A 22,924-nucleotide genomic window follows, 5' to 3' on the forward strand; every position below is an offset into this window, starting at 1 on the left:
CTTGCTGTCCTCACTTCAACTTGCTTAAATAATATTACAAATTTCCCACTCAGGGGTGGAGTTATCCGCCCCCTTTTTTGATCATGCAATGTTTGTGCGAGCATGATTGCCTGAACATACTAATTGTACAATTATATAATCAGCAATGTGTGTTCATCTGTATGCATAAAACTAGTGCATAATCAAGGCAAATGCTCAATAGTAACTTGGGTACTTAAGCAAGAGTGAAACTGCAGCGCAGGGAGTCGGGCCTGAGTCACCGTGGACTGGCCTGGGCTCCTTACCTCTGCAGACGCAGTAAGGGTGAGTGTGCCTAACTCTCGTGCTGAAGTTTTCTTCAGGCCATCTCTGGTTATCCATGAAGGCCCTGCCTTGAGGCCTAACAGCAATACTATGCTGTCTTGATGGTCACAGCACTGTAATAAGATTTAAAATGGGAAAGTGTGAGCCCTCCAAATTTGTTGTTCTTTTTCAAGATGGCTTTGGCTATTTGGGACCTCTTAGCCTTCCATACACATTTGATGATTGGCTTTTCCCTTATTTCAAGGAAGCTTGTGGGAATTTTGATTGGGATTGCTTTGATTGGGATTGTAAATCTCTTTGTGTAGATTTGACCTCTTAAGAATATTTGGTCTTCCAGTCCATGAACATGGAATATCCTTCCATTTGTTTGGCTCTTGGATTTGTCCTTTACATCCTTGGTTAAATTTATTCCTAGATAGTTGATTCTCTTATTTGCTATTGTAAATGGGATTTCCCCCTTGATTTCCTCTTCAGATTGCTCATTACTAGTGTATAGAAACACTACGGATATTTCCATGTTGATTTTGTACCCTGCCACTTTGTTGAATTCATTTATTAGCTGTAGTAGCTTTGTGGTAGATTTTCCAGGATTTTCTATATGTAGGCATATGCAGAGGGGAAAGCTTTACTTCTTCCTTTCCTATTTGGATGATTTTTTGGTTTTCTTGCATAATTGCTCTGGTTAGCACTTCCAGTACAGTGTTGAATAACTTGTCGTGACACTGGGCCTCCTTGTCTTGCTCGTGATTTTAGAGGGGAAATTTTCAGTCTTTTACTATTGAATATGATGTGAGCAGTTTATATACATACATATGTATATAAATACATAGAGATATGAACTTTATCATGTTGAGGAAGTTTCTTTCTATTCCTAGTTTTCTAAATATTTTTATCAAGAAGGGGTCCTGGATTTTTGTCAGTTGAAATGATCTTTTTTTGTTGTTACTGTTCTATTCATGTGGTGTATTACATTAATTGATTTTCTTATGTTGAACCACCCTTGCATACTTGGGATGAATCCCACTTGATCATGGTGTACAATTCTTTTAATGTGCAGTTTGATTCTGATTGCTAGTATTTTGTTGAGTATTTTTGCATCTATATTCATAAAGGATATCTGTGGGTAATTTTTGTTTCTTGTGATATCTTTGGTTTTCTTTGGGATTGGGTAATGCTGGCTGCATAGGGTGAGTTAGGATATGTTTCCTCCTCTTCAATTTTTGAAAAAGTTTGAGCAGAATTGGACTGTTTTGTAGAATTCCCTGTTGAAGCCATCAGGTCCTGGGCTTTTCTTTTTTGGGGGCAAGTTGATGATTATTGAGTCAATCTCTTTACTTGTTACTGATCTGTTAAGATCTTCTCTTTCTTCTTGAGTCAGTGTTGGTAGTTTGTGTGTTTCTAGGAATTTGCCCATTTCATTTAGGTTTTTTAATTTGTTGGTGTACAGTTGTTCATAGTATTCTTTTAGAATACTTCTGTTTTTAGTTATTTGCGTCCTCTCTTTTTCTTTGCCTGTTTTGGTAATGATTGTCAATTTTATTGATATTTTAAAAATCAACTTTTAGTTTCATTGATTCTCTCCATTGTTTCATTGTTTGTTTTTTAAAATTCTCTTTCATTTATCTCTGCTGTAATACCCTGTTTTCTTCTTTCTGCTTGCTTTGGGTTTAGTTGGCTCTTCCTTTTTCTCAATCTTCCAGTTGTACAGTTAGGTCTGTGATTTGAGATCTTTCTTCTTTTTTAATGTAAGCATTTAGAGCTATAACTTTCCCTCTCAGCACTGCCTTTGCTGCATCTATTGGTTGTTAAAGAATATTTTAATTACCACGTATTTATGAATATTCTTGTTCTCCTTTTGTTACTGACTTCTAGCTTCATTCCATTGTATCTAGAGAAGATACATTGTATGATTTCAATATTTTAAAATTTATTGAGACTGGTTTTGTGACCTAATATATGTTCTCTCCTAGAGAATGATCCATGCGCGCTAGAGAAGAATGTATATTCTGCTGCTGTTGGGTAAAATGTTCTGTATATGTCTGTTAGGACTAGTTGGCTTAAAATACCGCTCAAGTCTTCTACTTCCATATTAATCTTCTGTCTACATGTTTTGTTCATCATTGGAAGTGATATATTAAAGTCTTCTACTACTAATGTGGTACCATTTATTACTTTCTTCAAATCTGTCAGTATTTGCTTCATACATTTTGGGATTCTACCAGTAGGAGCATATATACATTATAATTGTTATGTCATCTTGTTGAATTGAGCCATAGTTACCTTCTTTGTCCCTTGTAACTTTGACTTAAAGTCTATTTTATCTGATATTAGTATAGCTACTCTAGCTCTTTTTTGGTTTCTACTTACTCAGTATATATTTTTCCATCCTTTCACTTTCAACCTGTCTGTGTCTTTGAATTTAAGGTAAGTTTCTTGTAAACAGCATATAATCGGGTCTTGCTTCTTTATCCTTTCTGCCAGTCTCTGCCTTTTGACTGGAGAGTTTAATTCATTTACATTTAAAGTAAATACTGATAATGCAGGACTTTCTTTGCCATTTAGTCTTTGTCTTTTTTTTTCTTCCCCCAATTCTTCTGTTTGTGCCTACTTTCATATTTATTTGATTTTTTGTATTGTACCATTTTGAGTCCTTTCTCATTTCTTTTTGTATGTATTGTTCATATGTTTTCTTTGTCGCTACCATGGGGCTTACATTTAATATCTTAAATCTATAACAATCACACTTGATTTGATACCAATTTAACTTCAATAACATACGCATACAGTGTTTTGATTCCCTTCTGTCCCCCCACTATTTTGTTGTACTTGTTCCAAGTTATATCTTTGTACATTGTATGTCCAAATCTATAGATTTGTCATTAGTTAGGCACTTGAATTTTAGAATCTGTAAAAAAGTAAAAAGGGGAGCTGCATATGAAAAAATAAAATACAACAGTACTGGCATTTATAATTACTTATCTGGCTTACCTTTACTGGAGGTCTTCATTTCTCTCTGCTGTTTTGACCACTGTCTTTGGTCCTTTCCTTCCAGTCTGAAGAAGTCCCTTTCTTGTTGGGCAGGTCAAGTGTGATGAGCTCTCTCAGCTTTTATCTGGGAACATCTTAATCTTTCCCTGTTATTGAAAGACAGTCTCACCAGATGAAAATTCTTGATTGGCAGTTTTCTTGAAGTATTTTAAATATTTCATCCTACTGCTTTCTTGTACAGTTTCTGGTGAAAATTTGGCACTTAATCTTATGTCGGCACCTTTGTACATAACACATTGCTTTTGTTTGTAGCTTTCCAAACTCTCCCCTTGTACCTGGCATTTACCATTTGTATACTATATGTCTGGTCATGGTTCTCTTTGAGTTGATCCTTTTGGGGTTCCTGAATTCCATTTGTTAACTTATCTGCACTTTTTCTTTGAATATTCCTTCTGCTTCTTTCCCTCTTTCTTCTCTCCTGAGACTCCCTTAATATTTATATTGTAGGCTTGATGGTGGTCCCAGGTCTCTCAGGCTCTGTTCCCTTTTCTTCTTTTTCTTTCTGTTCTTCAGCCTGAAGCATTTCAAATGTCCTGTCTCCAACTTCACTGATTCTTTCTTCTCCTAATTCCAACCTGCTGTTGAAGCTCTCTGGGGGATTTTTTTTTTTTTTTTTTTTTTTTGAGGTACCAGGGCCAAGGATTGAACCTGGGACTTTGCATGCGAAAGCTGGTGCTCAACCACCAAGCCACATCAGCTCCCCTGAGTTGGCCCTTTCGTTTGTTTGCTTGTTGCATTTATTTTTGTCTCCAGGATGCACTGGGAACTGAGCCTGGGACCTTCTCTATGGGAAACAGGACCTCAAATGCTTGAGCCGTGTCCGCTCCCTCTGGGGGATTTTTTGTTTCAGTTATTATTTCTTCAATAGTTCTGTTTGGTTCCTTATTTTAAAAAAAAATTATCACCCCCCTTTGTGGCTTTTTGCTTGCTGTCTACTCTGTGTCCGTGCACTGCATTCTTCTGTATTTATTTTTATTTATTTCCACCCCCCTTGCGGCTTGCTTGCTGTCTGCTCTCTGTGTCCATTCGCTGCTTGCTCTTCTGTGTGTTTTTTTTTCTGCCTGGCTCCCTTTTTGTTGCATCACCTTGCCGAGTCGGCTCTCGGCAGTGCTTGCGGACCCGTGGCACTCCGCAGTATGCGGGCAAGCCTGCCTTCACAAGGAGGCCCCGGGATGCGAACCCAGGGCCTCACATGTGGTAGACGGGAGCCCAACTGATTGAGCCGCAGCCACTTCCCTCTGTTTGGTTCCTTTTAAAATTTCTTATCTCTTTATTGAGATTCTCATATTATTCATTCATTGTTTTTCTCATATCCTTTAGTTCTTGAGCATACTGTTTATCTTTTTTAAAGTCTTTGTCCTGTATATCCAAAGTGTGGTCTTCTGAATTAATGGTTTATGGATTTTAACTTGTTCCTTCGGATAAGTTGTCATTTCCTGTTTCTTTGAATGCCTCATAATCTTTTGTTGTTGTTGTTGTTGCACACTGTACACTTAATCTTTTTAAGTGTTAACTCTGAGACTTAATTCCTGAGTTGCCTGTTCCTAAAATTTGTATCCAGATAGTGATATGACAGAGGTATCCTTGAGTGCCTGGAGCTAGGAAAAACAAACCAACCTCAAAAATGCCTTCCACAGTCTTTGCACACTTGCTCTGCATTGGGTGCTCCTCAAGAGTGTGGCCGCCTGTCAGAAAACCAGCCCAGGCAGAAGTGAAGCGAGGGCCCTGCCTGTCTTTCCTGAGCCTGGGTCTTGTCCTGGGGTTATGCCTGCTCACGGTCTTAGGAATTTTCCCATTTTTAGGAACCTGAATGTGCCCTCTACTCCCAATGGAGTAGACTTCCTCCCCCTCCCAGGTGCTCTTTTGTGCGACTTACAGCAGGTAGCCCTCTGCTGCAGGCTGCTTAGACATCATTGTGCCTTACCCTGCTCTAGCTGTCTGCAGGCTGCTTAGCCTTCACTGGGGCTTACACTGCTCTAGCTGTCTGCAGCCTGCTTAGACGTCATTGTGTCGATACTGCTCTACTCTCTGCAGGCTGCTTAGACGCCGTTGAGTCTTACACTGCTCTAGCTGTCTGCAGGCTGCTTAGACGTTGTTGGTCTTACACTGCTCTAGCTGTCTGCAGCCTGCTTAGACGCCGTTGGGTCTTACACTGCTCTAGCTGTCTGCAGGCTGCTTAGACGTTGTTGATCTTACACTGCTCTACTGTCTGCAGCCTGCTTAGACATCATTGTGTCGACACTGCTCTAGCTGTCTGCAGCCCGCTTAGACGTCATTGTGTCTACACTGCTCTAGCTGTCTGCAGGCTGCTTAGACGTTGTTGGTCTTACACTGCTCCAGCTGTCTGCAGGCTGCTTAGACGTCCTTAGTCTCACCCTGCTCTAGCTGTCTGCAGGCTGCTTCTGTCTGCAGGCAGGTTCTGGGAGGGTGGAGCCAAGACGAGGGTTCAGGCATTGACAGATAGGCACCCAGTGTGCGCACGGGGCTTACTCTGCTCTTCCGGAACAGGACCAGGGACCCACAATGGGAAACAAACAGTGCACTTTGGGAAACAAGAAAGCACGAGCTGTGATTGGAATGCCAAGAACGAGGTGGGGGGGTGAGATGGGGTGGGGGCAGGATCAAAGACTTGTCAGGATATTTGTCCATAATTGGGAGACAAAGAGTCATTTGTCAGTGGGGAGGAGATGGATGGGGAGGCAGGAAGCTCGAAGGGGAAGTCAGGCCAGTTTTTGCAGCCCCTGAAGAACCACGAGGTGGAGCTGAGGTGAGGGTGGGCGGCTTGCTGGGGGGAGCCGGGCTGGCATGGAAGGAGGCTCCGGTGGGGTCGGAATGGGGGAATGGCAGCTGGGGACCAACCCTGGGCAGACGGAGAAGGCCCAGGGCAAGAAAGCCAAGGCGGAGGTGGTGAGCAGTAGGAAGGGGTCGAAGAGAAGGAGGTTGTCAGCAGCTCGGGGGCCGGTGAATTAGAGACCCAGGGTAACCTTCGGGACAGATGTTAGGGCGCAGTGGGGACAGAAGGCAGGTCAGGTGAGCTGACCAGTAAGTGGTCACCGGAGAGGGAGCAAACAGGAGGGAGGGCGCTTCCAAGTAGTCTAGAAGTGACGGGAAGGAGAGAACAGGTCTCGAGAGAGGCACTGTGAGCCGGAACTCGCATCTCAGTGCCCTGCAGGCGGAAGGGGAGGTGCCCCGGAGGAGGGCAAGCGGGCAAGGGCAGGTGAAGCTGCAGCCCTGGGGAGAACGGGCTGGAGACCCCACTTCTTTCAAGACCGGAGGGAAGGGACGAAAGGAGGGGAAGACGACGTGGGAAGGGAGCTGAGTGAGCTCCTGTCTCAGGACCTCTATTTTCTCTGTGAAATACGAGGTGGGCAGTGCTGGGGCCATAGGAGGGTGAGGGAAGGAACTGCCCAGCCCCATGTGCAGGGCCCGGCCCGGGGCGGGGGGGGGGGGCCCGGCCCGGGGCAGCACCCACCAGCAGGGCTCGGCCCTGGAGGTGTTACCACAGGGTGGCTCTTTCCAGGAGACAGGCCTGCCCGATCCTGTGCTGCAAAGGGCAAACGTGTCTTTTACTGAAAAGGTGATTCATTGCAAGTGCACAAACAAGGAACCGGGGCGATTTTCCCAAAACTAGTTTCAGGTGAGAATGGGAGGTAGGGTTTTTATAGGGGAAAAAAAAAGAAAAGGGGCAGTTGAGAAGGAAAACAAGAAAACAAGTGATACCAGGGATTTGGGGAGGAGGGTACGAGAAAATTCTCTATCCTGTGTTGTCTCAAGCACATCCAAATTGTCCTTGGTTTCAGCGGCCAATAAACCGGTTTAGCTGTCGTAGCAGTTTGATATAGTTATGAATTCCAAAAATAGATATTGGATTATGTTTGTAATCTGGTCTGTACCTGGGTGTGATTGAGTTATGATTGGGGCTTTGATTGGGCCACGTCATTAGGGCGTTGAGTCCCTGGCCCTTGGTGGGTGCAAAGGACAGAGTTGAGGGTTTTTGATGTTGGAGTATGGTGCTGAAGCCTTAAGCTAGAGCCCCAGGAAGTAAGCTCACAGAGGAAAGAGAAGCCTGTCCCGGGAAGAGAGGAACCCAGGAAACCTGAGCCCTCACAGACGTCAACAGCCATCTTGCTCCAACACATGGAAATAGACTTTGGTGAGGGAAGTAACTTATGCTTTATGGCCTGGTATCTGTAAGCTCCTACCCCAAATAAATACCCTTTATAAAAACCAAGCAATTTCTGGTGTTTTGCATCAGCGCCCTTTGGCTGACTAATACAGATGTAGCTGTGCAGGTGCAAGGCCTGCAGGGCTCCTTTCTCAGACAACCGCACAAGGATAGCAAACTTAGAGTCTCTGGGAAAAGCTATCGGCTTACACCATTCTGTCTGGTTTTGCTTTGAGATGTTATCTTATTCCTGTAAGCAAAACTGAGAAGGTCTGATTAATATCCTTCAGGGAACTAGGTGCAAAGAGTAAACTTCTAAAATTAGATTAATAGAAAGCCAGCTCAGTTAGCTTTAGAATGTTCAAAGCTGCTTAAGTGAAGAAGTTTCCCTAAGCACATTTTCCAGCTATCAGAAGCAGGAACCCAGAAAAGAAATGGTGGGCTCGGGAGCAATAAACGGGGAATGCACGGGAGCTCGTTGAAATGCCTGCCCTGGCGATTGCCAGACACCCCTGCTTCTCCCTCCAGGCCCACCCGCTGCCTGGGAGCCTGGCCTCGGTGGGCTGCCCTTGCCCCCTGGTTTCCAACTGCGTTCACTGGAGCTAGGAGTGTGGGAGGAGAGAGGTCAGGCATTTGCCCCCCCACCCCCCCTGCCACAGTTTGCCGGTGGCACATGCAGCACCTGCCGCGCCATGGTACTCACCGGATCCCAGCAACTCTGGGCCCAGGGTGGGCCGAGCCGCCCGCCGTGGCCAGCCTTGGTCCTCATCAACCCTTGTGGTGCTCCCACCCATGCCTACCCCTCTGTGAATGGCCCTGTGCTTGCCCTCTTGGGCTGGAGGGAGGTGTAAGGAGGGAGAAGGGGGAGGAAGAGGTGAATGTGGGGAGAGTGGAAAACCAGGGCTTCCCAGGTGGAGCTCGGCTTCCCCTTGGGATGAACAGATGGGTTCCAGAGGACTGGCAGGCGGCGGGGGTCCGCGGGAGAGCGCGGGGTCGTGGAAGGGGAGGGCGGTGGTCCCACGGGAGGTGCCCTGCGGGCTCACCAGGCTGCGCCGGCGCCCCAGCTCCCACCCAGCCAGGCCCACGTCGACAGGCGCTCCTGGTCCCCCATGTGGGGTAGGGCGTCTGCATCAAAACGCTCCGTTTGTCCTGGCCTGGTTTAGCGGCTGGCAGCCTGCCCGGGGGCAGGGGCCCGCCGGGGTTCAGCCGCTCTGTCCTCCTTCCTCAGCCTCCCGCGGTCCCCCGGGGTGTGGCCTGTCGCTGGCCGAGGCGGGATCTGCGAGGCCTGCCTGCAGCGGCTCTCCCCTGCCATTGTATAGAAAAACGGGCCGCGCACACCGTCGTAAGTGCGCAGGGCCTCCGTGGCGCAGTCTGGAGCTCAGAGATGCTCCTTTGGGCAACACAAATGTGGGGTGAAGCCCCCCCTTTTTTTCGAAAAACATTTTGTCTTTTTTTTTTTAAAGATACATAGATCACACAAAATGTTAGATTAAAAAATATGAGGCTCCCATGCACACACGCCCCACTCCTCCCCCATCAACAGCCTCCCTCATCATTGTGGCACCTTCACTGCATCTGGTGAACACATCTCGGAGCACTGCTGCACCGCGTGGATTAGAGTTTACGTTGTAGTTCACACTCTCCCCTAGTCCATCCAGTGGGTTAGGGCAGGATATATAATGTCCTGCATCTGTCCCTGCAATATCATTCAGGATGACTCCAAGTCCTGAAAATGCCCCAATATCACACCTCTTCTCTCTCCCTGCCCTCAGCAACTCCGATGGCCACTGTCTCCACATCAATGACACAATTTCTTCCATTGCTAGAGTCACAATAGTTCTATAGTGGAATACCAGCAAGTCCACTCTAGTCCGTATTTTCTTCCTCCATCCTGTGGACCCTGGGATGGTGATGTCGACTCCACCTCTAAATCGAGAAGGGGTAGAGCCCCTTTTCTGACTCCATTCCTACAAGCCTGCTGGACTCTGCCCCCCGCCCCGCACTTCCTCGCCATCGAGTCAAGGCTGAAGCCCTGTTTCACCTGCTCTTGAACAGTGACCAGGCTCGGCCCGTGAACTCCCCCTAATACCGAGAGTCCCCCCACACCCATAAGATAAGCCATCTCCCTGAGAAGAAGCTTTGCTTCTTGCCCAGTTCCCCGCCCCCCCCCCCAAGTGAAGGCGTAGGTAACTACCGCAGGTAATGCATAGGTAACTTCCTGTGCATCCTTCCAGAATGTAGGTAAATACAAGCAACAAGCACCGACAGCTCTGTTGCCAGACGGGCTGTTTTGTTTTTGGATGGGCTGGTTGGAAGCTCGCGGGTACAGCGCATTCACAGTGCGCTGGGCTCTCTCTGAGTGCTTCGCAGGTGTCAACTAATTTAATCTTCACGAAGTCCCTGAGAGGTAGGTGTTCCTCCTATTTTAAAGAAAATGAAATGAAGGCAGAAAGAAGCGAAAAGTAGCTGGCTGGAGGGGCCCAGTGGGGCCTTTCTCAGCAGAGGAAATGCAAATAGCCAATAAACATGTGAAAAGAAGCTGCCGGCTTTAGTGACGGACCTGAAGATGTAAACCAGCTGGCTCCCAGCCTCTCCCTTTTCACCCGCCAGGTGGGCAAACTTGGCAGCAGGCCTAGGACTCTCAGCAGGTGGAGCTGGGGGCCGGCATTCGGGAGCCCTGCTGGGGGAGAGTGGATCGCTCCCAGCTTCTGGCCAAACAATCTGGCAGAAATTATAAAAATGCCAATCATACACATCTTTTGACCTTATTCTTTAGAAATGAAAGCTCTGGAATATAAGGCTGTATGTACATGGACGTGTTTTACCACATGGTTTGAGTGGCAAAAAACTGGAAACAATACTCATCAAGGAGAAAATGATTGGGTAAATTATACATTTATAATGGAGAATATTATGTAGCAATTACATAAAACAGATCTGGAAGGATGTCCACAAAATACTTTAAGTGAAAAAAACAAGGTACTAATAATTCATATGGTAGTTATATATTTTCACATTTTACATACATCTGTATTTGTATATTTTAAAGAAACTTCCCATATATGTACATTTGTTTGAATATGCATATATGAGCATAGGGTAGTGATTCTCAACTGGGAATGACTTTTGCCCCCCAGGGGGCATGTGGCCATGGCTGGAAATGGTTCTGGCAGTCACAACTGAGGTGTGCCAAGCGTATTGCGGCCAAACAGCCTACAATGCACCAGACACCTGCCCCCTCCCGAGCAACTGTCGGTAGTGCAGAGGGTGAGAAACCCTGGCATGGAGAAAGAAAGGAAACTGAGGCAGGTCAGGATAGGGACCTGGGAAGGGGGGGTCAGTGAGCACAACATCTCAGGGGCAACAAAAAGTCACCGCAAGCAGCCAGGCCTGAGCTATTATGTGAGAAACTCAGAAAATAAGTGATAACTGTTTTTTTAAAAAGATTTTTTTCTCTCCTCTTCCCCCAGCCATTGTCTGCTCTCTGTGTCCACTTGCTGTATGTTCTTCTGTGTCCGCTCGTATCCTCGGCGGCACCCAGAAACTGCGTCATCTTGCTGCGTCAGCTCTCCATGTGTGCGGTGCCACTCCTGGGAGGGCTGTGCTTTTTTTCATGCAGGACACTCTCCTTGCAGGGTGCACTTCTTGCACATGGGGCACCCCCGCATGGGACCACCCCTGTGTGGCACGGCACTCCTTGCACGCAGCAGTTCTGCCCATGAGTCAGCTTATCACATGGGTCAGGAGGCCCTGAGTATCGAACCCTGGACCTCCCATATGGTAGGCGGACACTCTTTTCAGTTGAGCCACGTCTGCTTCCCTGTGATAACTTCTTATTCTGCCCAGCTGAAGAGGACAGAACGCAGGAGCCCTAACCTTTTCCTTACCATCTGAAGCCACAAGGCAAGAAGACCCTCCCGTTTCATCCCTACTTAAACCCCCAGCCCTAAGTCACTGGTGATGCCTCTTTGCTAGTAACAGTGCCTGCACTCACGTCTCGGGTGTACTTTCACTTTGCAATAAATTCTCTGCTTGCTTGCTTAATTTGTGGTGCATCCTTGAATTCTTTCTCGTGATGTAGCCAGTAACATCTTTTGGCGAGCCAGCCAGGAGATAGTCTGGTAACTCTCTCCTCCACCCAATGGGAATGGGGAGCTTTTAACCAAAGACTGCCTGTGCATTTCTCTCTCTTGCTGTCATTCCAAATGGGTCCCCAGCCCTGCTCTCAAAGAACATAATCTCGGCTCCCAAAGGGTACACAGGAGCCCATGAGACCCGTCTCATCCTGAACCACTTTCTAATTCTGATGACCTCTTCCCTGTCCATGAATAACTGGATACAGCACTTGACATTTTTCGCTCCTTTTTTAGCTCCTCAGGGACTTCCCGGTTCTCTCCTTATGCCTCTGCTCAGAACAGGACCATCGTCTCCTATGGGTCCTCCTCCAGCCACCCTGAACTTGTACTCAGGCTTGCTGGGTCTGCCTTTGCCATTCACCCGAGGGAAGTAGCGTTGGGGAACTGCCTCAGTCCAGCCGCTTAAGAGACCCCCATCAACAGCCATGGCCAGTCATCTGTCCCCTTCCTAATAGCCTGGAAGCCTTACGATCCTTCCTCCTCTGTTATCTCGCCTGCCGGAGGTGAACTCGCTTCCCCCAATACCAGACCTTCTCCCTTTGGCTCCTGGACATCTGGTTTGGATGACCCCTGCTCCTCCACAGGCGTGCAATCATGTCCCAGATCTTCAATCCTTGGTCCTGTGGAAACTCCTTAATATTCTTCCCAGGCCCCTCTCTAAACACCTCAAGGCCATCAGAGGTAAAAGAAGTCAAGCCAGCTCTGTGTCTAGGGAAACATTTCAGCTTGCTAGCTTCGGTCTGGAACCTGGGTCCGCACATCTCCCGAGACCTAGGGTGCCCCAGACATGTCCAGTGGCACGGCCTCTGTGTCCTTGGGATGCCTAGAACCAGAGCGGCAACTCCAAACGTCCCCCGAGACTCAAGCACCTTGGGTGCTTCAGTTTGGAAGCTGAAAGTTCAGTCAGGCAGGAGTCGGGGACGCCAGGTTGGCTGACACGCTCTTCCCCATCTCTGCCTGGGACAGCGGGCACCACCTCGAGCATTCCAGCAGACTCCCCGCTCAGGTGCGTGCTCGAGAGCTGGACGTCCCTGTCCACCCCGGGGTTGAGGGAGAAACTGATCTTCTTCTGTAACTCCGCGTGGCCGCCGTGCTGTCTTCTGTAACTCCGCGTGGTCGCGGGACTGTATTCTGTAATTCCGCGTGGCCGCCGTGCTGTCTTCTGTAACTCCGCATGGCTGCGGGACTGTCTTGAGGATGGCCAGCAATGGCCTGCCAATGGCACCTTAAATTATAACCCTATTTTTACAGTTAGATCTCTTGTGTAAAAGGGAAGAGAAGCAGTCAGAAATTCCACATGTCCAGCTCTTTATGGCTCTATATCAGAACGCAGGTTTAAAGGGGCATCGAAGGTTGTGTTATGCTCAGGAAGGGCACTCGCCTCCAGGGAAGAAGGAGCCAGAAAAGAAGGAACAGAGAAAGCCCGAGGAGGGAGAGACCTTAGCTGATCCCCTCCTCAGTTCTCCCCCACATTGTAACCAGTTCCTGACCCCGAGGCCCCCACATCCCCACCTCATGCACCCGGCAGGTGTCACCGGGAGTGGAAAAACCTATTTTAGCAGCTAGTCAGCTCTAGATGTTACAAGGAAGCTCCAAAAGCTAGCGCTAGGGCCCCAAGCTCCGATGAATGCGCTTTCTTTTAGGAACAACTTTTTCGGTCTGTGACAAGGCCACCAAGGAGGCAAAGGTAAGGGGGACAGGCAGAAGGCTCACTTTATTTTTTTAAAGATTTATTTTATTTATTTCTCCTGCTCCCCACCCCCCGCAGTTGTCTGCTCTCTGTGTCCATTCGCTGTGTGTTCTTCTGTGACTGCTTCTATCCTTTCAGCGGCACTGGGAATCTGCGTTTCTTTTTGTTGCATCATCTTGCTGTGTCAGCTCTCCGTGTGTGCGGCACCACTCCTGGGCAGGCTGCACTGTCTTTCACACTGGGAGGCTCTCCTTACGGGGCGCACTCCTTGCACATGGGGCTCCCCTACGCGGGGACACCCCTGCGTGGCAGGCACTCCTTGCGCCCATCAGCACTGCGCATAGGCCAGCTCCGTTATGCGTCAAGGAGGCCTGGGGTTTGAACCTTGGACCTCCCATGTGGTAGGCGGACGCCCTAACCACTGGGCCAAGTCCACTTCCCGGAAGGCTCACTTTATAGCAGCCGCCACGGTGGTGTGTGCCGCCTCAGAGTCCCCCGGCTTGGGCTCCAAAACATAAAGATCCTGCTTTAACTGCGGGGAGTGGAGCCACTGGAAAACAGGCTGCCCCGAATCATCGCAACCCCACAGGGAGCCCTGGTCCCTGTCCCCCATGTGGAAAAACAGGCCAGTGGGCTCGGGGCTGCCCTGAACCCCGAAGGCGGGGCAGGTGGAGCACCACCCAGGCCCTTGTGGCCCGGGTTGGAAAGTGGCTCCTTGGACAACTCCAGGGAACATCTACCTGGAGGGGCCCTGGGTGACCTTCACTGACCTTCACCATGGCAGGTAAGACTACCAACTTTTAAACTGACACAGGAACCACCTACTCAGTTCTGACCTGTCGTTCCAAACCTCCCTCTCCCCAAACGGTAGTGGCCCTTGATGGTAAATCTAAAATTAGATCCTTTGCTGAGCCTCTCCTCTGCCAAATAGGAGACCCAATAGTAAGCTGTCAACTTCCAACGGTCCAGTGCCCTACCCCCCTACTGCGACTGGACTTATTTCGTCCCCTGGGGGCATGTATCCAATTAGTGGGACTAAAGAAACCCCCCAGGACGCCTGCAGCCCCGGGCTCAAAAGCATGAGGATGCGTGTGTGCTTGGTGGTGATCCTAAACAAGGAGCTAGATGCCTCATCAACAGCCATACCCCAGGGAGTAAGTCGGAAAGGAAATCCTATGGGTTAGGACAGTGGGGCACCCAGACAGGCTCGCTGGGTTCCCCCAGTTTCCATCTCCTGTAACGCCAATTACCATATCCCCACAGAAAACAGAAGCAATGAACGAAGTCCATAATAGAAAGGTTCTTTATTTTTTTAAAGGAGGTACTAGGGATTGAACCCGGGACCTCACACGTGGGAAGCAGACACTCGAACCACAGGGCTATACCCGCTCCTCATAGAAAAAGTTTTTAAAAATTGGCCTGCTAATTCCCTGCCAGTGCCCCTGTAATGCCCCTGAACTTCCAGTGAAGAAGCCGAATGGCACCTACAGGTTAATTCAGGACTTAAGCACAAGTAAGAACTTTGTTGTTCCCATCTATAGTAGTGCCTATCCCTTATACCTTTCTAAACCAAGTCCTGGAAAAACACAGCTTGATTCACTGTTCTAGGCTTAAAAGATGCCCTTTTCTGTACCCCACTCCACCAGGACTTGCCTTTGAGTGGCAGGAGTCCAACTTGAAACCTTCGGTCCCACTTCCGTGGACCGTGTTGCCACGAAGCTTCGGGGGCAGGCGCCACATCTTTGGAAATGCCTTAGCGCGGGAGCCAGCCGTTCTCCACGTTTCAGAGCTCCCTCTTAAATACGTGGATAGCTGTTGCTTTGCAGTCCAACAAAGGAAATCTCAGATGCCTACACCATTTTAGTCCTTATTTTCCTAGCCAATAGGGGCTAGAGAATGTCAGCACCCAAGGGTTTCCTCTCACCCTGGGAGAGAGAGCTCTCTCCCCAGAAAGAGTTCACGCCATCTCAAGCATTTCCCAGCCCCAGACAAAGAAACAACTGCGGGCATTCCGAGGAGAGCAGGATATACTCCCCAAGTATTTTATAAACCTAGGAAAAACTCAACAAATGGTCCAGGAGCTGGGAACAAATTCCTCCCTAGCCCAGTCACGAGTTGCCCTTACCTAAAGGTAAACCTGAAAATCAGGATTTCATCAAAACCTGGCAGGACAACGGCCTTACTCCCAATTAGAGCTGAAATGGAAGGACTTTAACCTGTGGGTCTGCTCATTCCCACAGCTGTTAAAGGAACTGCCAGCTGGGCGCACTTATCCCGAGTGAAGTCGGCTGTCCAAGAAAATACCAGCTCTGCAGAGGCACCTGCTGAAACATTTGAATGCCCGCCACCAGCAGCCTGAAATCTCTTCAGGAAGCAGCACTTGGGAACCTAATGACAAGACCCTCGCAGCCTGGAGCCTGCGGAAGCCCTGCTGGTGCTGCTGCCCCCTCATGGTGTCCCTTCTTATGACTACTGTACTCTTTCTCCTTTTGTGGACGCAACGCGTTTAGCTACTAGCATGACAATCTTAAACACTCTTAATCAAAACAGGCTAGTCCAAAACACCCTTTAAAAAACCTTGCCCAAAAAGCTGCCAATTTAGCAAGTCAATCCTCGTGTTGGCTCTGTGTGTCCCAACCAGAAACATCCTTGGCTCAGCCAGCTGCTCCCAAGCACGGGCGACTGCGCCATCTCACAGTCTGCCGCGTTCCCACGGTGTCATCTGGGGCGGTGGGGTGCCAGCCACGCTTCAGCCAGCTGCTCACAACACAACGCCAGCGGCATCACCTGAAAACCTACCTCCTCGCCTCCACTGGGACCTCTGCACTCCTCAGTTTGCCTGTCTATTGAACCCACCTTTCCCATCTGCTTCTACTCCATCGCTCCCCAACACTCTTCTTCCCCACCTTTCCTGGGCCAACTTAATTTTTTCTTCTCTAACATCCAGGGCCTGCTAGATGGCCCCTCAGCTGGTCAGACACTTAGGTATGCTGGTCACTTCTCTCCAGGTCTGGGGGCCAAATGCCTACTCAGTCTGGTACCCCATCAATGCCACAATGCTCACCAGTACCAGAGATCCACTCAAGGCCCAGCAGCCTAAAAAGGAAGTAGTGAAGGACTCAAACACTACCCAATCTTGTTGGGGACACCCTGCCAGCTCTTGGGATTCCATTCTTCTAAATACAAACTATGCCAACCAATACACCCCGACAAGATGCCAGGTGCATGTCGTAAACTAGACCCCTATGGCCTAGGGGGAGAAGCCAACTTGCCCGGGACCCCCAGAGAAGCATCCTGTTTCATAATGCAGGGCCCATGGGTGTCAGTACTGTCTGCTGGCAGGTTAACCAGCGAGCTGGTAACCGTAAGTTCCCAGTCGGGCTCCAGCTCACCAAGGGCCAAGCTCACACTTGCTGCTCCTTTAATCTATCAAGATGGAATTTTCTTTCTTTGCGGATACAAGGCTTCCCTCTCCTCACTGCCCCTCTGGACAGGCTCGTGCTCACTAGCGTACGTCACCCCCTCCATGTACTATGGTCCTGGAGACCTCGCCCTCTCACTTCCCTTATTTTCTAACCACATAGCAACCAAAGGGCAGTGCCTCTTCGTCCCTCTCCTAGCTGTCTTGGGCATCACACCGCCATGGGAACTGGAAATAGCAGTTGTACCAAACCCAGCAGGCATACCACAATCTCTCCGTAGAGCTGGCCCACAGCACAGATGAAACCAGCTGCATCTTAGAGCCCTTAAACAACAAATAAAACTCCCATGCCACCGTGGTGCTGTCAGATTGCAGAGCCCTAATGCTAAGAGTGGCACAGGGAGGAACCTGCCCGCCTCTCCAGGACGGATGCTGTTTCTATGGAAATCACTCCAGAACAGTCCTAGACAGCATTAGAAACTCACAAGTCCAAGCCCACCAGCCTCGGGAGGATGTGGTCTCTGCGGGCACCGGGCCTCTCTCATTCCCATGGTCCAGTCTGCCATGGCTGACTTCTTTTTTAGGGCCACTTACTACCCTCTTCCTTATCCTCTTATAGTAGGACCATGTAACTTAAAAACTCTAACTAAATTTCTCTCTTCCAGATTACAAGGCCTCCAAGACAAGCTAATTTTCCCATGCGAGCTCTCGCCAGTGCCTGCTGCTACCACGGGAAACCCCCTGATCCCAGGAGAGTTTTATACCTTGTTAGGCAGGGACTACAGCCCCTAACCAGGAAGCAGGCACAGAAGAGAGCTCCCACCCTCAGCATCCCTTCTTAAAAATCTCTGAGGGGGAAGTTGAGGCAGGTCAGGATAGGCAACTGGGAAAAGGGGGCAGTGAGCACAATCTCTCAGGGGCAACAAAAAAGCACTGCAAGCTGCCAGGCCTGAGCTATTACATGAGAAACTCAGAAAACGAGTGATAACATCTTACTCTGCCCAACCAAGGAGGACCGAACGTACTGGCCCTGACCTTTTCCTTACTAACTCAAGTCACAAGGCAAGTAGACCCTCCTGTTTTGTCTCTCCTTAAACTCTAGCCCCGAGTCACTGGGGGGGGGGGGGGGGGGGGGGAGAGACACACACACCACTTCACTAGTTAGAGCACCTGCACTCACATCTGGAGTGTGTACTTTCACTTTGCAATAAATTCTCTGCTTGCTTGCTTGCTTAATTCCTGGGAGTCCTTGAATCCTTTCTCACAACGTAGCCCAGAACCTGGAAGCCATCCCCGGGAACAAAAGGATGATGGTTAACTATTAACTTTTTCCTTACCCCTTTGCACTGTTAGACTTATTACCATGTACAGTTGTGTTTTTTTAACTAAAAATTACTCTGTAAAGTAAAAAAATAATACTCTATTAAAAATTTGTTTTGGCAAAGATAGCAATGGGGCAGGGGTGGGAGACTGTTTCCCTAGGACATTAGGGGGTAGGGGTGTGAGTGGAGGGCAGTGGGAATGGGAGGCGGCAGGGGATGTGAGGACATGGGGGTGCCCAGCATCAGAGCACCCCGCAAGGGGCTCACTGCAGAAGCCCCACGATCCCAGAGCCAGGCTGAGGTTTTCCTGAGCTGGAGGAGGGCCTGTAGAAGTTTCCTGTTAGTAGGCAAGTGTTTTATAGCTTGGAATGAACCATTTTATGGCTGAGCAGCAGGGAATCATAACACATCAGAGCTGGAAATGTCACTGGCCTGCTGAGGGGTAGATGAGTAGGTGTTCTTTGGGAACGGTTTTGTGCTCCATTTATGAGCTGAAACCACAGATAAATTAAACAGGGCTCTTTACAGGGCCTTTGGTATGCCTTTGGTATGCCTTTGGTATGCCATAGAGTGTATTTGCATCTCCAAGAAGGTGGTAATCAAAGGCAGGACTTCCCTCCCTTGAGCAAGTCGTTTTTATTCAGAGCATCTCTTGAGACTAGGATTCCATGGAATACATTTTGGGAATTACTTCTCTAGTCTAATCACAGAGTGGCCAAAAGGAGGAAAGTTCTTGGCTGAGGCCACACACCTAGCTGGTGGAATTCCATTCTAGAACATCTGTTTTCTAGACCAATGCCTTTTTCTACAAGTAAACATCTAATCACAGTTACAAATCAACTATAGATTTTAGGGGAACATTCCTAGGATTTAAAGAAAGATTTTTTTGCAATTTAAGTTAGAGGGGGTGCAGTTGGAATTAAGGGAGAAGTGGTACAATGAAAGCAATTCAAAGAAAAACCCATATTCAAAGAGGATCAACACATTTTTGGCCTCAGAAGAGACCAGATTTTTTCTTCGGCGGAGGAGGTACAAAGACCAACTATGCTCCACTGAAGAATGTCCCACCATGTGCTTTTGAAAATGAACTTGCACAGACAGGACAGCCTGGAACTTCAACCCTCCCTACTTTGCCAGTTAACCTCAGAGGGAGAGAAGCCCTACAAAGCTGATTTAAAGTGTACCCTCTAGTACATGCCAGCCCTTTGCAAGGGCCTGAGGATTCAAAGATGGAGAGAGTATAATTCTGGCTCTAAAGGGTTTTTCTCTAGTGGCTAAACAAAGGTACCGCATGCAGCCAGATTTTACTGACAACGTAAATACAGCAAGTGAAAGGGACAGTAGAAGGTGCAGTGTTTGCAAAAATCTTGCACACCTTATCCTGGGGGCAACAGGGAGCTGTTAGGGGTTGAATTGCACCTTCAAAAAAAGCCCTGTTCAACTCCTAACCTCCAGGATCTGAGAGTGGGACCTTACTGAGAAATGGGGGTGCTGCAGATGGGATTAAATTGGAGTAGGGTGGTTCCTTAAGCCCAGAGGGCTGGTGTCCTTCTAAGGGGAAGAGACAGACTCTGTGAAGAGTAAGACCGCGTGCCCAGGGGACAGCGAGCCGCCGGAAACTTAAGCGGTGAGGAAGGACGCCCCCTCAGGTTCCAGAGGGAGCCGGCCTGGCCGTCCCCCCTTTCAGACTTCCGGTCCAGAACTGGGAGACCATCTGTCGTTTCAAGCCCCTGGTTGGTGGCGATTTGTTTCAGCGGCCAGGAGTGACGGAATGTTTTCAGTTTAAACAAGGACCTATGCGCCCCCCCCTCGTTGAACAGTCTCCAGCGTAGCCACCCTTTCCCCCACCCGCTCCTGCCACCAAGGCCCTCAGCCCTCACAGGAGACCAGTGCCAGTAGGTCCTGCCCAAGTTCTTGCGGTCTGCGCCAACGTAACAAGTTCGCGAATGCCGGGCACCGCCAGGAGAGACCACTTGGCCCGCAGGCCGGCGGCACGGTGGTCCTCAGGCGCCCCCGGGGTGGACCCATCTTGCGTCCAGCCCAAGCCTCGGCCGTGACGAGGACTTAATGACCTCCATCGGCAACCCCCACAATTACTGAGCACAACCGCCTGGCAGGACGCACAAGCACTGCCGTCGTTGCCCCTTTCCTCGCGTGGGGAGCCCAAGTTCTGGCAGCAGAAAATGACAAGTTCAGGAGTTCCCGCAAATCCCGCCCCGGACGCGACCCCGCCCGGCGCATGCGCACAACAGCGCTGCGAGCGCCCGCCCACGTCTCCGGCAGGGGGAGGGGGACAGGGCTGGGCACGCGCAGTCTCTCCCTGGCCGTAGCAGCCCCGCTGGGGTCACGTGACGGGGGCTGGTTCCCCGCGGAGAGGAAGCGGAAGGCGGGGAGCGAGCGGGGAAGGAAGCCCGCCCCCGGAAGTCCCTCCTGTCGCCCTGGCCGCTCCCCGGAAGTGTTGCTTTTTTGCCTCTGGCGTGATGGCTTCAAGGTTACTTCGCGGAGCTGGATCGCTGGCCGTGCGGGCCCTAGGGGCCCGGGGCCCCGGTGGGGCGGTCGCCGTGCGGTCCGTGGCCTCTCGAGGTACTCTGCCCCGGCAGCCGCGTCCGGGCCCCGCTGTTCTCACGGGGTGGTGCTGCGGCAGCAGAGCCGGGCCGGCGGCCCAGCCCCTCGGGGGCTCATTGACTACCCCAGGTCCCGAGTACTTCAGGCCCCGCGGCAGGCTCCCTGCGGGTCCAGGCCGCTGCCGCCGCCACCCTCCTTAATGCCGCGAAAGAATCCCAAACGAGGGTGCTGGGTGACCTTGGGGGCACGGGCGGCAGCCGGGACGGGGAGCCCTTCAAACCTGCGCCCACCTTAAGACGGTGAGCTCCGCTAGGGCTCTGGTCTGCTTTTAGAGAAAATATGCCGAGTAATGGGCCTCGGTGGTTGGAGGAAAAAAAAGATTCCCCTAGGGCTACCACTTTGGGGGATGGTGACTCGGCGGTCCTTAGCGGACCGTGGGTGGTCTTCGTGAACTTAAGGAGTCCGTTAAAACTGCAGAAACTGATGTGTGCGCACTTTTCTATCTTGGTCGTTTCAGTGGATATGTTATCATAAAAAACCTGTCTTCTTTCAGGTGGTGTTCCTACTGATGATGAGCAGGCAACAGGGCTGGAGAGGGAGGTCATCATGGCTGCACGGAAAGGACTGGTGAGGGGAAACTTTTCTTTGTCTTCTCTGGAGCTCTTGATCTTGGGTGGGATCAGAGCAGTTTCCTTCCTGGGGGCATTTGATCTAGGAAACCGGGCTTATGGGAACCACCCCTGTGAGCCCGTAAAGGGTAAGAGGAATTTGATGTAATGGCTCAATCCCTGTTTTCTCAGGACCCATATAATATACTGCCCCCCAAAGCAGCTGCAGGCACCAAGGAAGACCCGAATTTAGTCCCCTCCATCACCAACAAGCGAATAGTGGGCTGTATCTGTAAGTACTTAGCCACTACTATCCGCTTATTTAATATATACTACTATAGAGGACATCTATAAGCTGCCTTAAATCTGTGAAGAGTGAGTGTATGTGTGCAAAGAGGATATGTACGTAAGCTGTTAAAAGGGTCTGGAACCTCTCAAGCCTCATTGTGACAAGTCGGCCACCCTTACTGGCAAGGGGCATGGAACAGGAATGGTAGGTACATCATTGGAAATGAACAAGAGGTTTTCATCCAGAAGGTATTTCCTGTGTTCCTTCTTTGTGCGAGGCACTTTTAGGGTACATATCAGAGTGGAGCCTGCTTTGTGATTCTCCATTGGCAGGGGAGTTGTTAGAACTTACAGTGACTCTGATATGAGGTCAGTTTACTGTTAGGTAAGCTCAAGGTCCCAGTTTCTTCATCTGGAAAACTGGAGAGGAGGGCTTGATCTGACCTCGAAGATGTCAACCATAATTTGTATCTGTCTCAGAGGTGTCTAAGGAACAGAGGTTAATGTTGCTGGTCTCCCCTTTTAGTCTAGGCATGCTTCCACCACATTTTTCCTTCTAGGTGAAGAGGACAACAGTGCCGTCATTTGGTTCTGGCTGCACAAAGGCGAGGCCCAGCGATGCCCTAACTGTGGAACCCATTACAAGCTGGTGCCTCACCAGCTGAGCCACTGATGATGAGCCCCTGAACCAATGCATTCAGAGTGCGCTGTGAAGTTTTCCTTGTTCGAATAAAGACTAGACATTGCATTGGCTCCTTATTCCATAATTGGCTGGTCTTATTTCTTTACCATAATTTTTTGGAGGCATGGATGATTCTTTTATTAGGGATTGCTACGTGTTACTGGCTTGCCATCCACTTTCTTAAGGTAACCAACCAGTGTATATTTCTTAGATTAATAATAAAAACAGGTTGTGGAATGAGTGTAGCTCACTGGTTGAGTGTGCATTTCACATGTTCAGTCCCTTGTACCTCCTAAAATATATAATCAAACAAGTTGATTATTCCATAATGCAATGATTGGGGTCATTGTGGTATGGGGAAGAAAATATGGGCTGTGGAAACAGGCTGGCCAGACTTAAATAGTGGCTCTGTCATTTAATTGTGTCACCAGGGGCATGTCGTCTGAGGCTCTGTTACAGCTACTAAAAAAGATAAATACCTTGTGAGGTGTCGGAAGTACTACTGATAATATATGTCAAGACCCTGGCAGAGGTGGCAGGTCTTTACAGGTTGGTTAGAAGAGACAGGTGTCCTTGGGAGAAGTCCTGGAGGCTTTGAAGTCTTGAGGGCCCCGTGTTCAAAGCACATCAGGAAAATCCAGAATGTGGGAGAATTCCAGAAATCAGTAACCAGGTTTCAGTGAATAAGTTACAAGG

The 22,924-nt window shown here is 49.3% G+C and overlaps 1 protein-coding gene and 1 long non-coding RNA gene across 2 annotated transcripts; both read left to right on the top strand.

Annotated features, from left to right (window-relative positions):
* The first annotated feature begins 245 nt into the window (after positions 1-245).
* On the top strand, positions 246-17,863 carry LOC131273847 (uncharacterized). Its single transcript, XR_009181015.2, has 3 exons — positions 246-303; positions 15,583-15,816; positions 17,429-17,863. It is a non-coding gene; the product is annotated as an uncharacterized lncRNA (long non-coding RNA).
* Positions 17,864-20,512: 2,649 nt separating this feature from the next.
* COX5B (cytochrome c oxidase subunit 5B) lies at positions 20,513-22,305 on the top strand. The gene is made up of 4 exons (XM_004452817.4): positions 20,513-20,668; positions 21,204-21,277; positions 21,451-21,550; positions 22,107-22,305. The coding sequence occupies exons 1-4, from the start codon at positions 20,566-20,568 to the stop codon at positions 22,217-22,219; spliced, it is 390 nt and encodes a 129-aa protein (XP_004452874.1). The 5' UTR covers positions 20,513-20,565; the 3' UTR covers positions 22,220-22,305.
* The last annotated feature ends 619 nt before the right edge of the window (positions 22,306-22,924 follow it).

Source organism: Dasypus novemcinctus, chromosome 17 (genome assembly GCF_030445035.2).
Source record: "Dasypus novemcinctus isolate mDasNov1 chromosome 17, mDasNov1.1.hap2, whole genome shotgun sequence".
Classification (NCBI taxonomy): Eukaryota; Metazoa; Chordata; class Mammalia; order Cingulata; family Dasypodidae; genus Dasypus; species Dasypus novemcinctus.

What these genes read in the sequence shown, in the direction of transcription:
- COX5B (XM_004452817.4), top strand. Translation starts at nt 20,566, where the DNA reads ATGGCTTCAAGGTTACTTCGCGGAGCTGGATCGCTGGCCGTGCGGGCC. An exon ending in TGGCTGCACGGAAAGGACTG is followed by an intron (nt 21,278 to 21,450) that starts GTGAGGGGAAAC and finishes CTGTTTTCTCAG; the next exon opens with GACCCATATAATATACTGCC. An exon ending in GCGAATAGTGGGCTGTATCT is followed by an intron (nt 21,551 to 22,106) that starts GTAAGTACTTAG and finishes TTTTCCTTCTAG; the next exon opens with GTGAAGAGGACAACAGTGCC.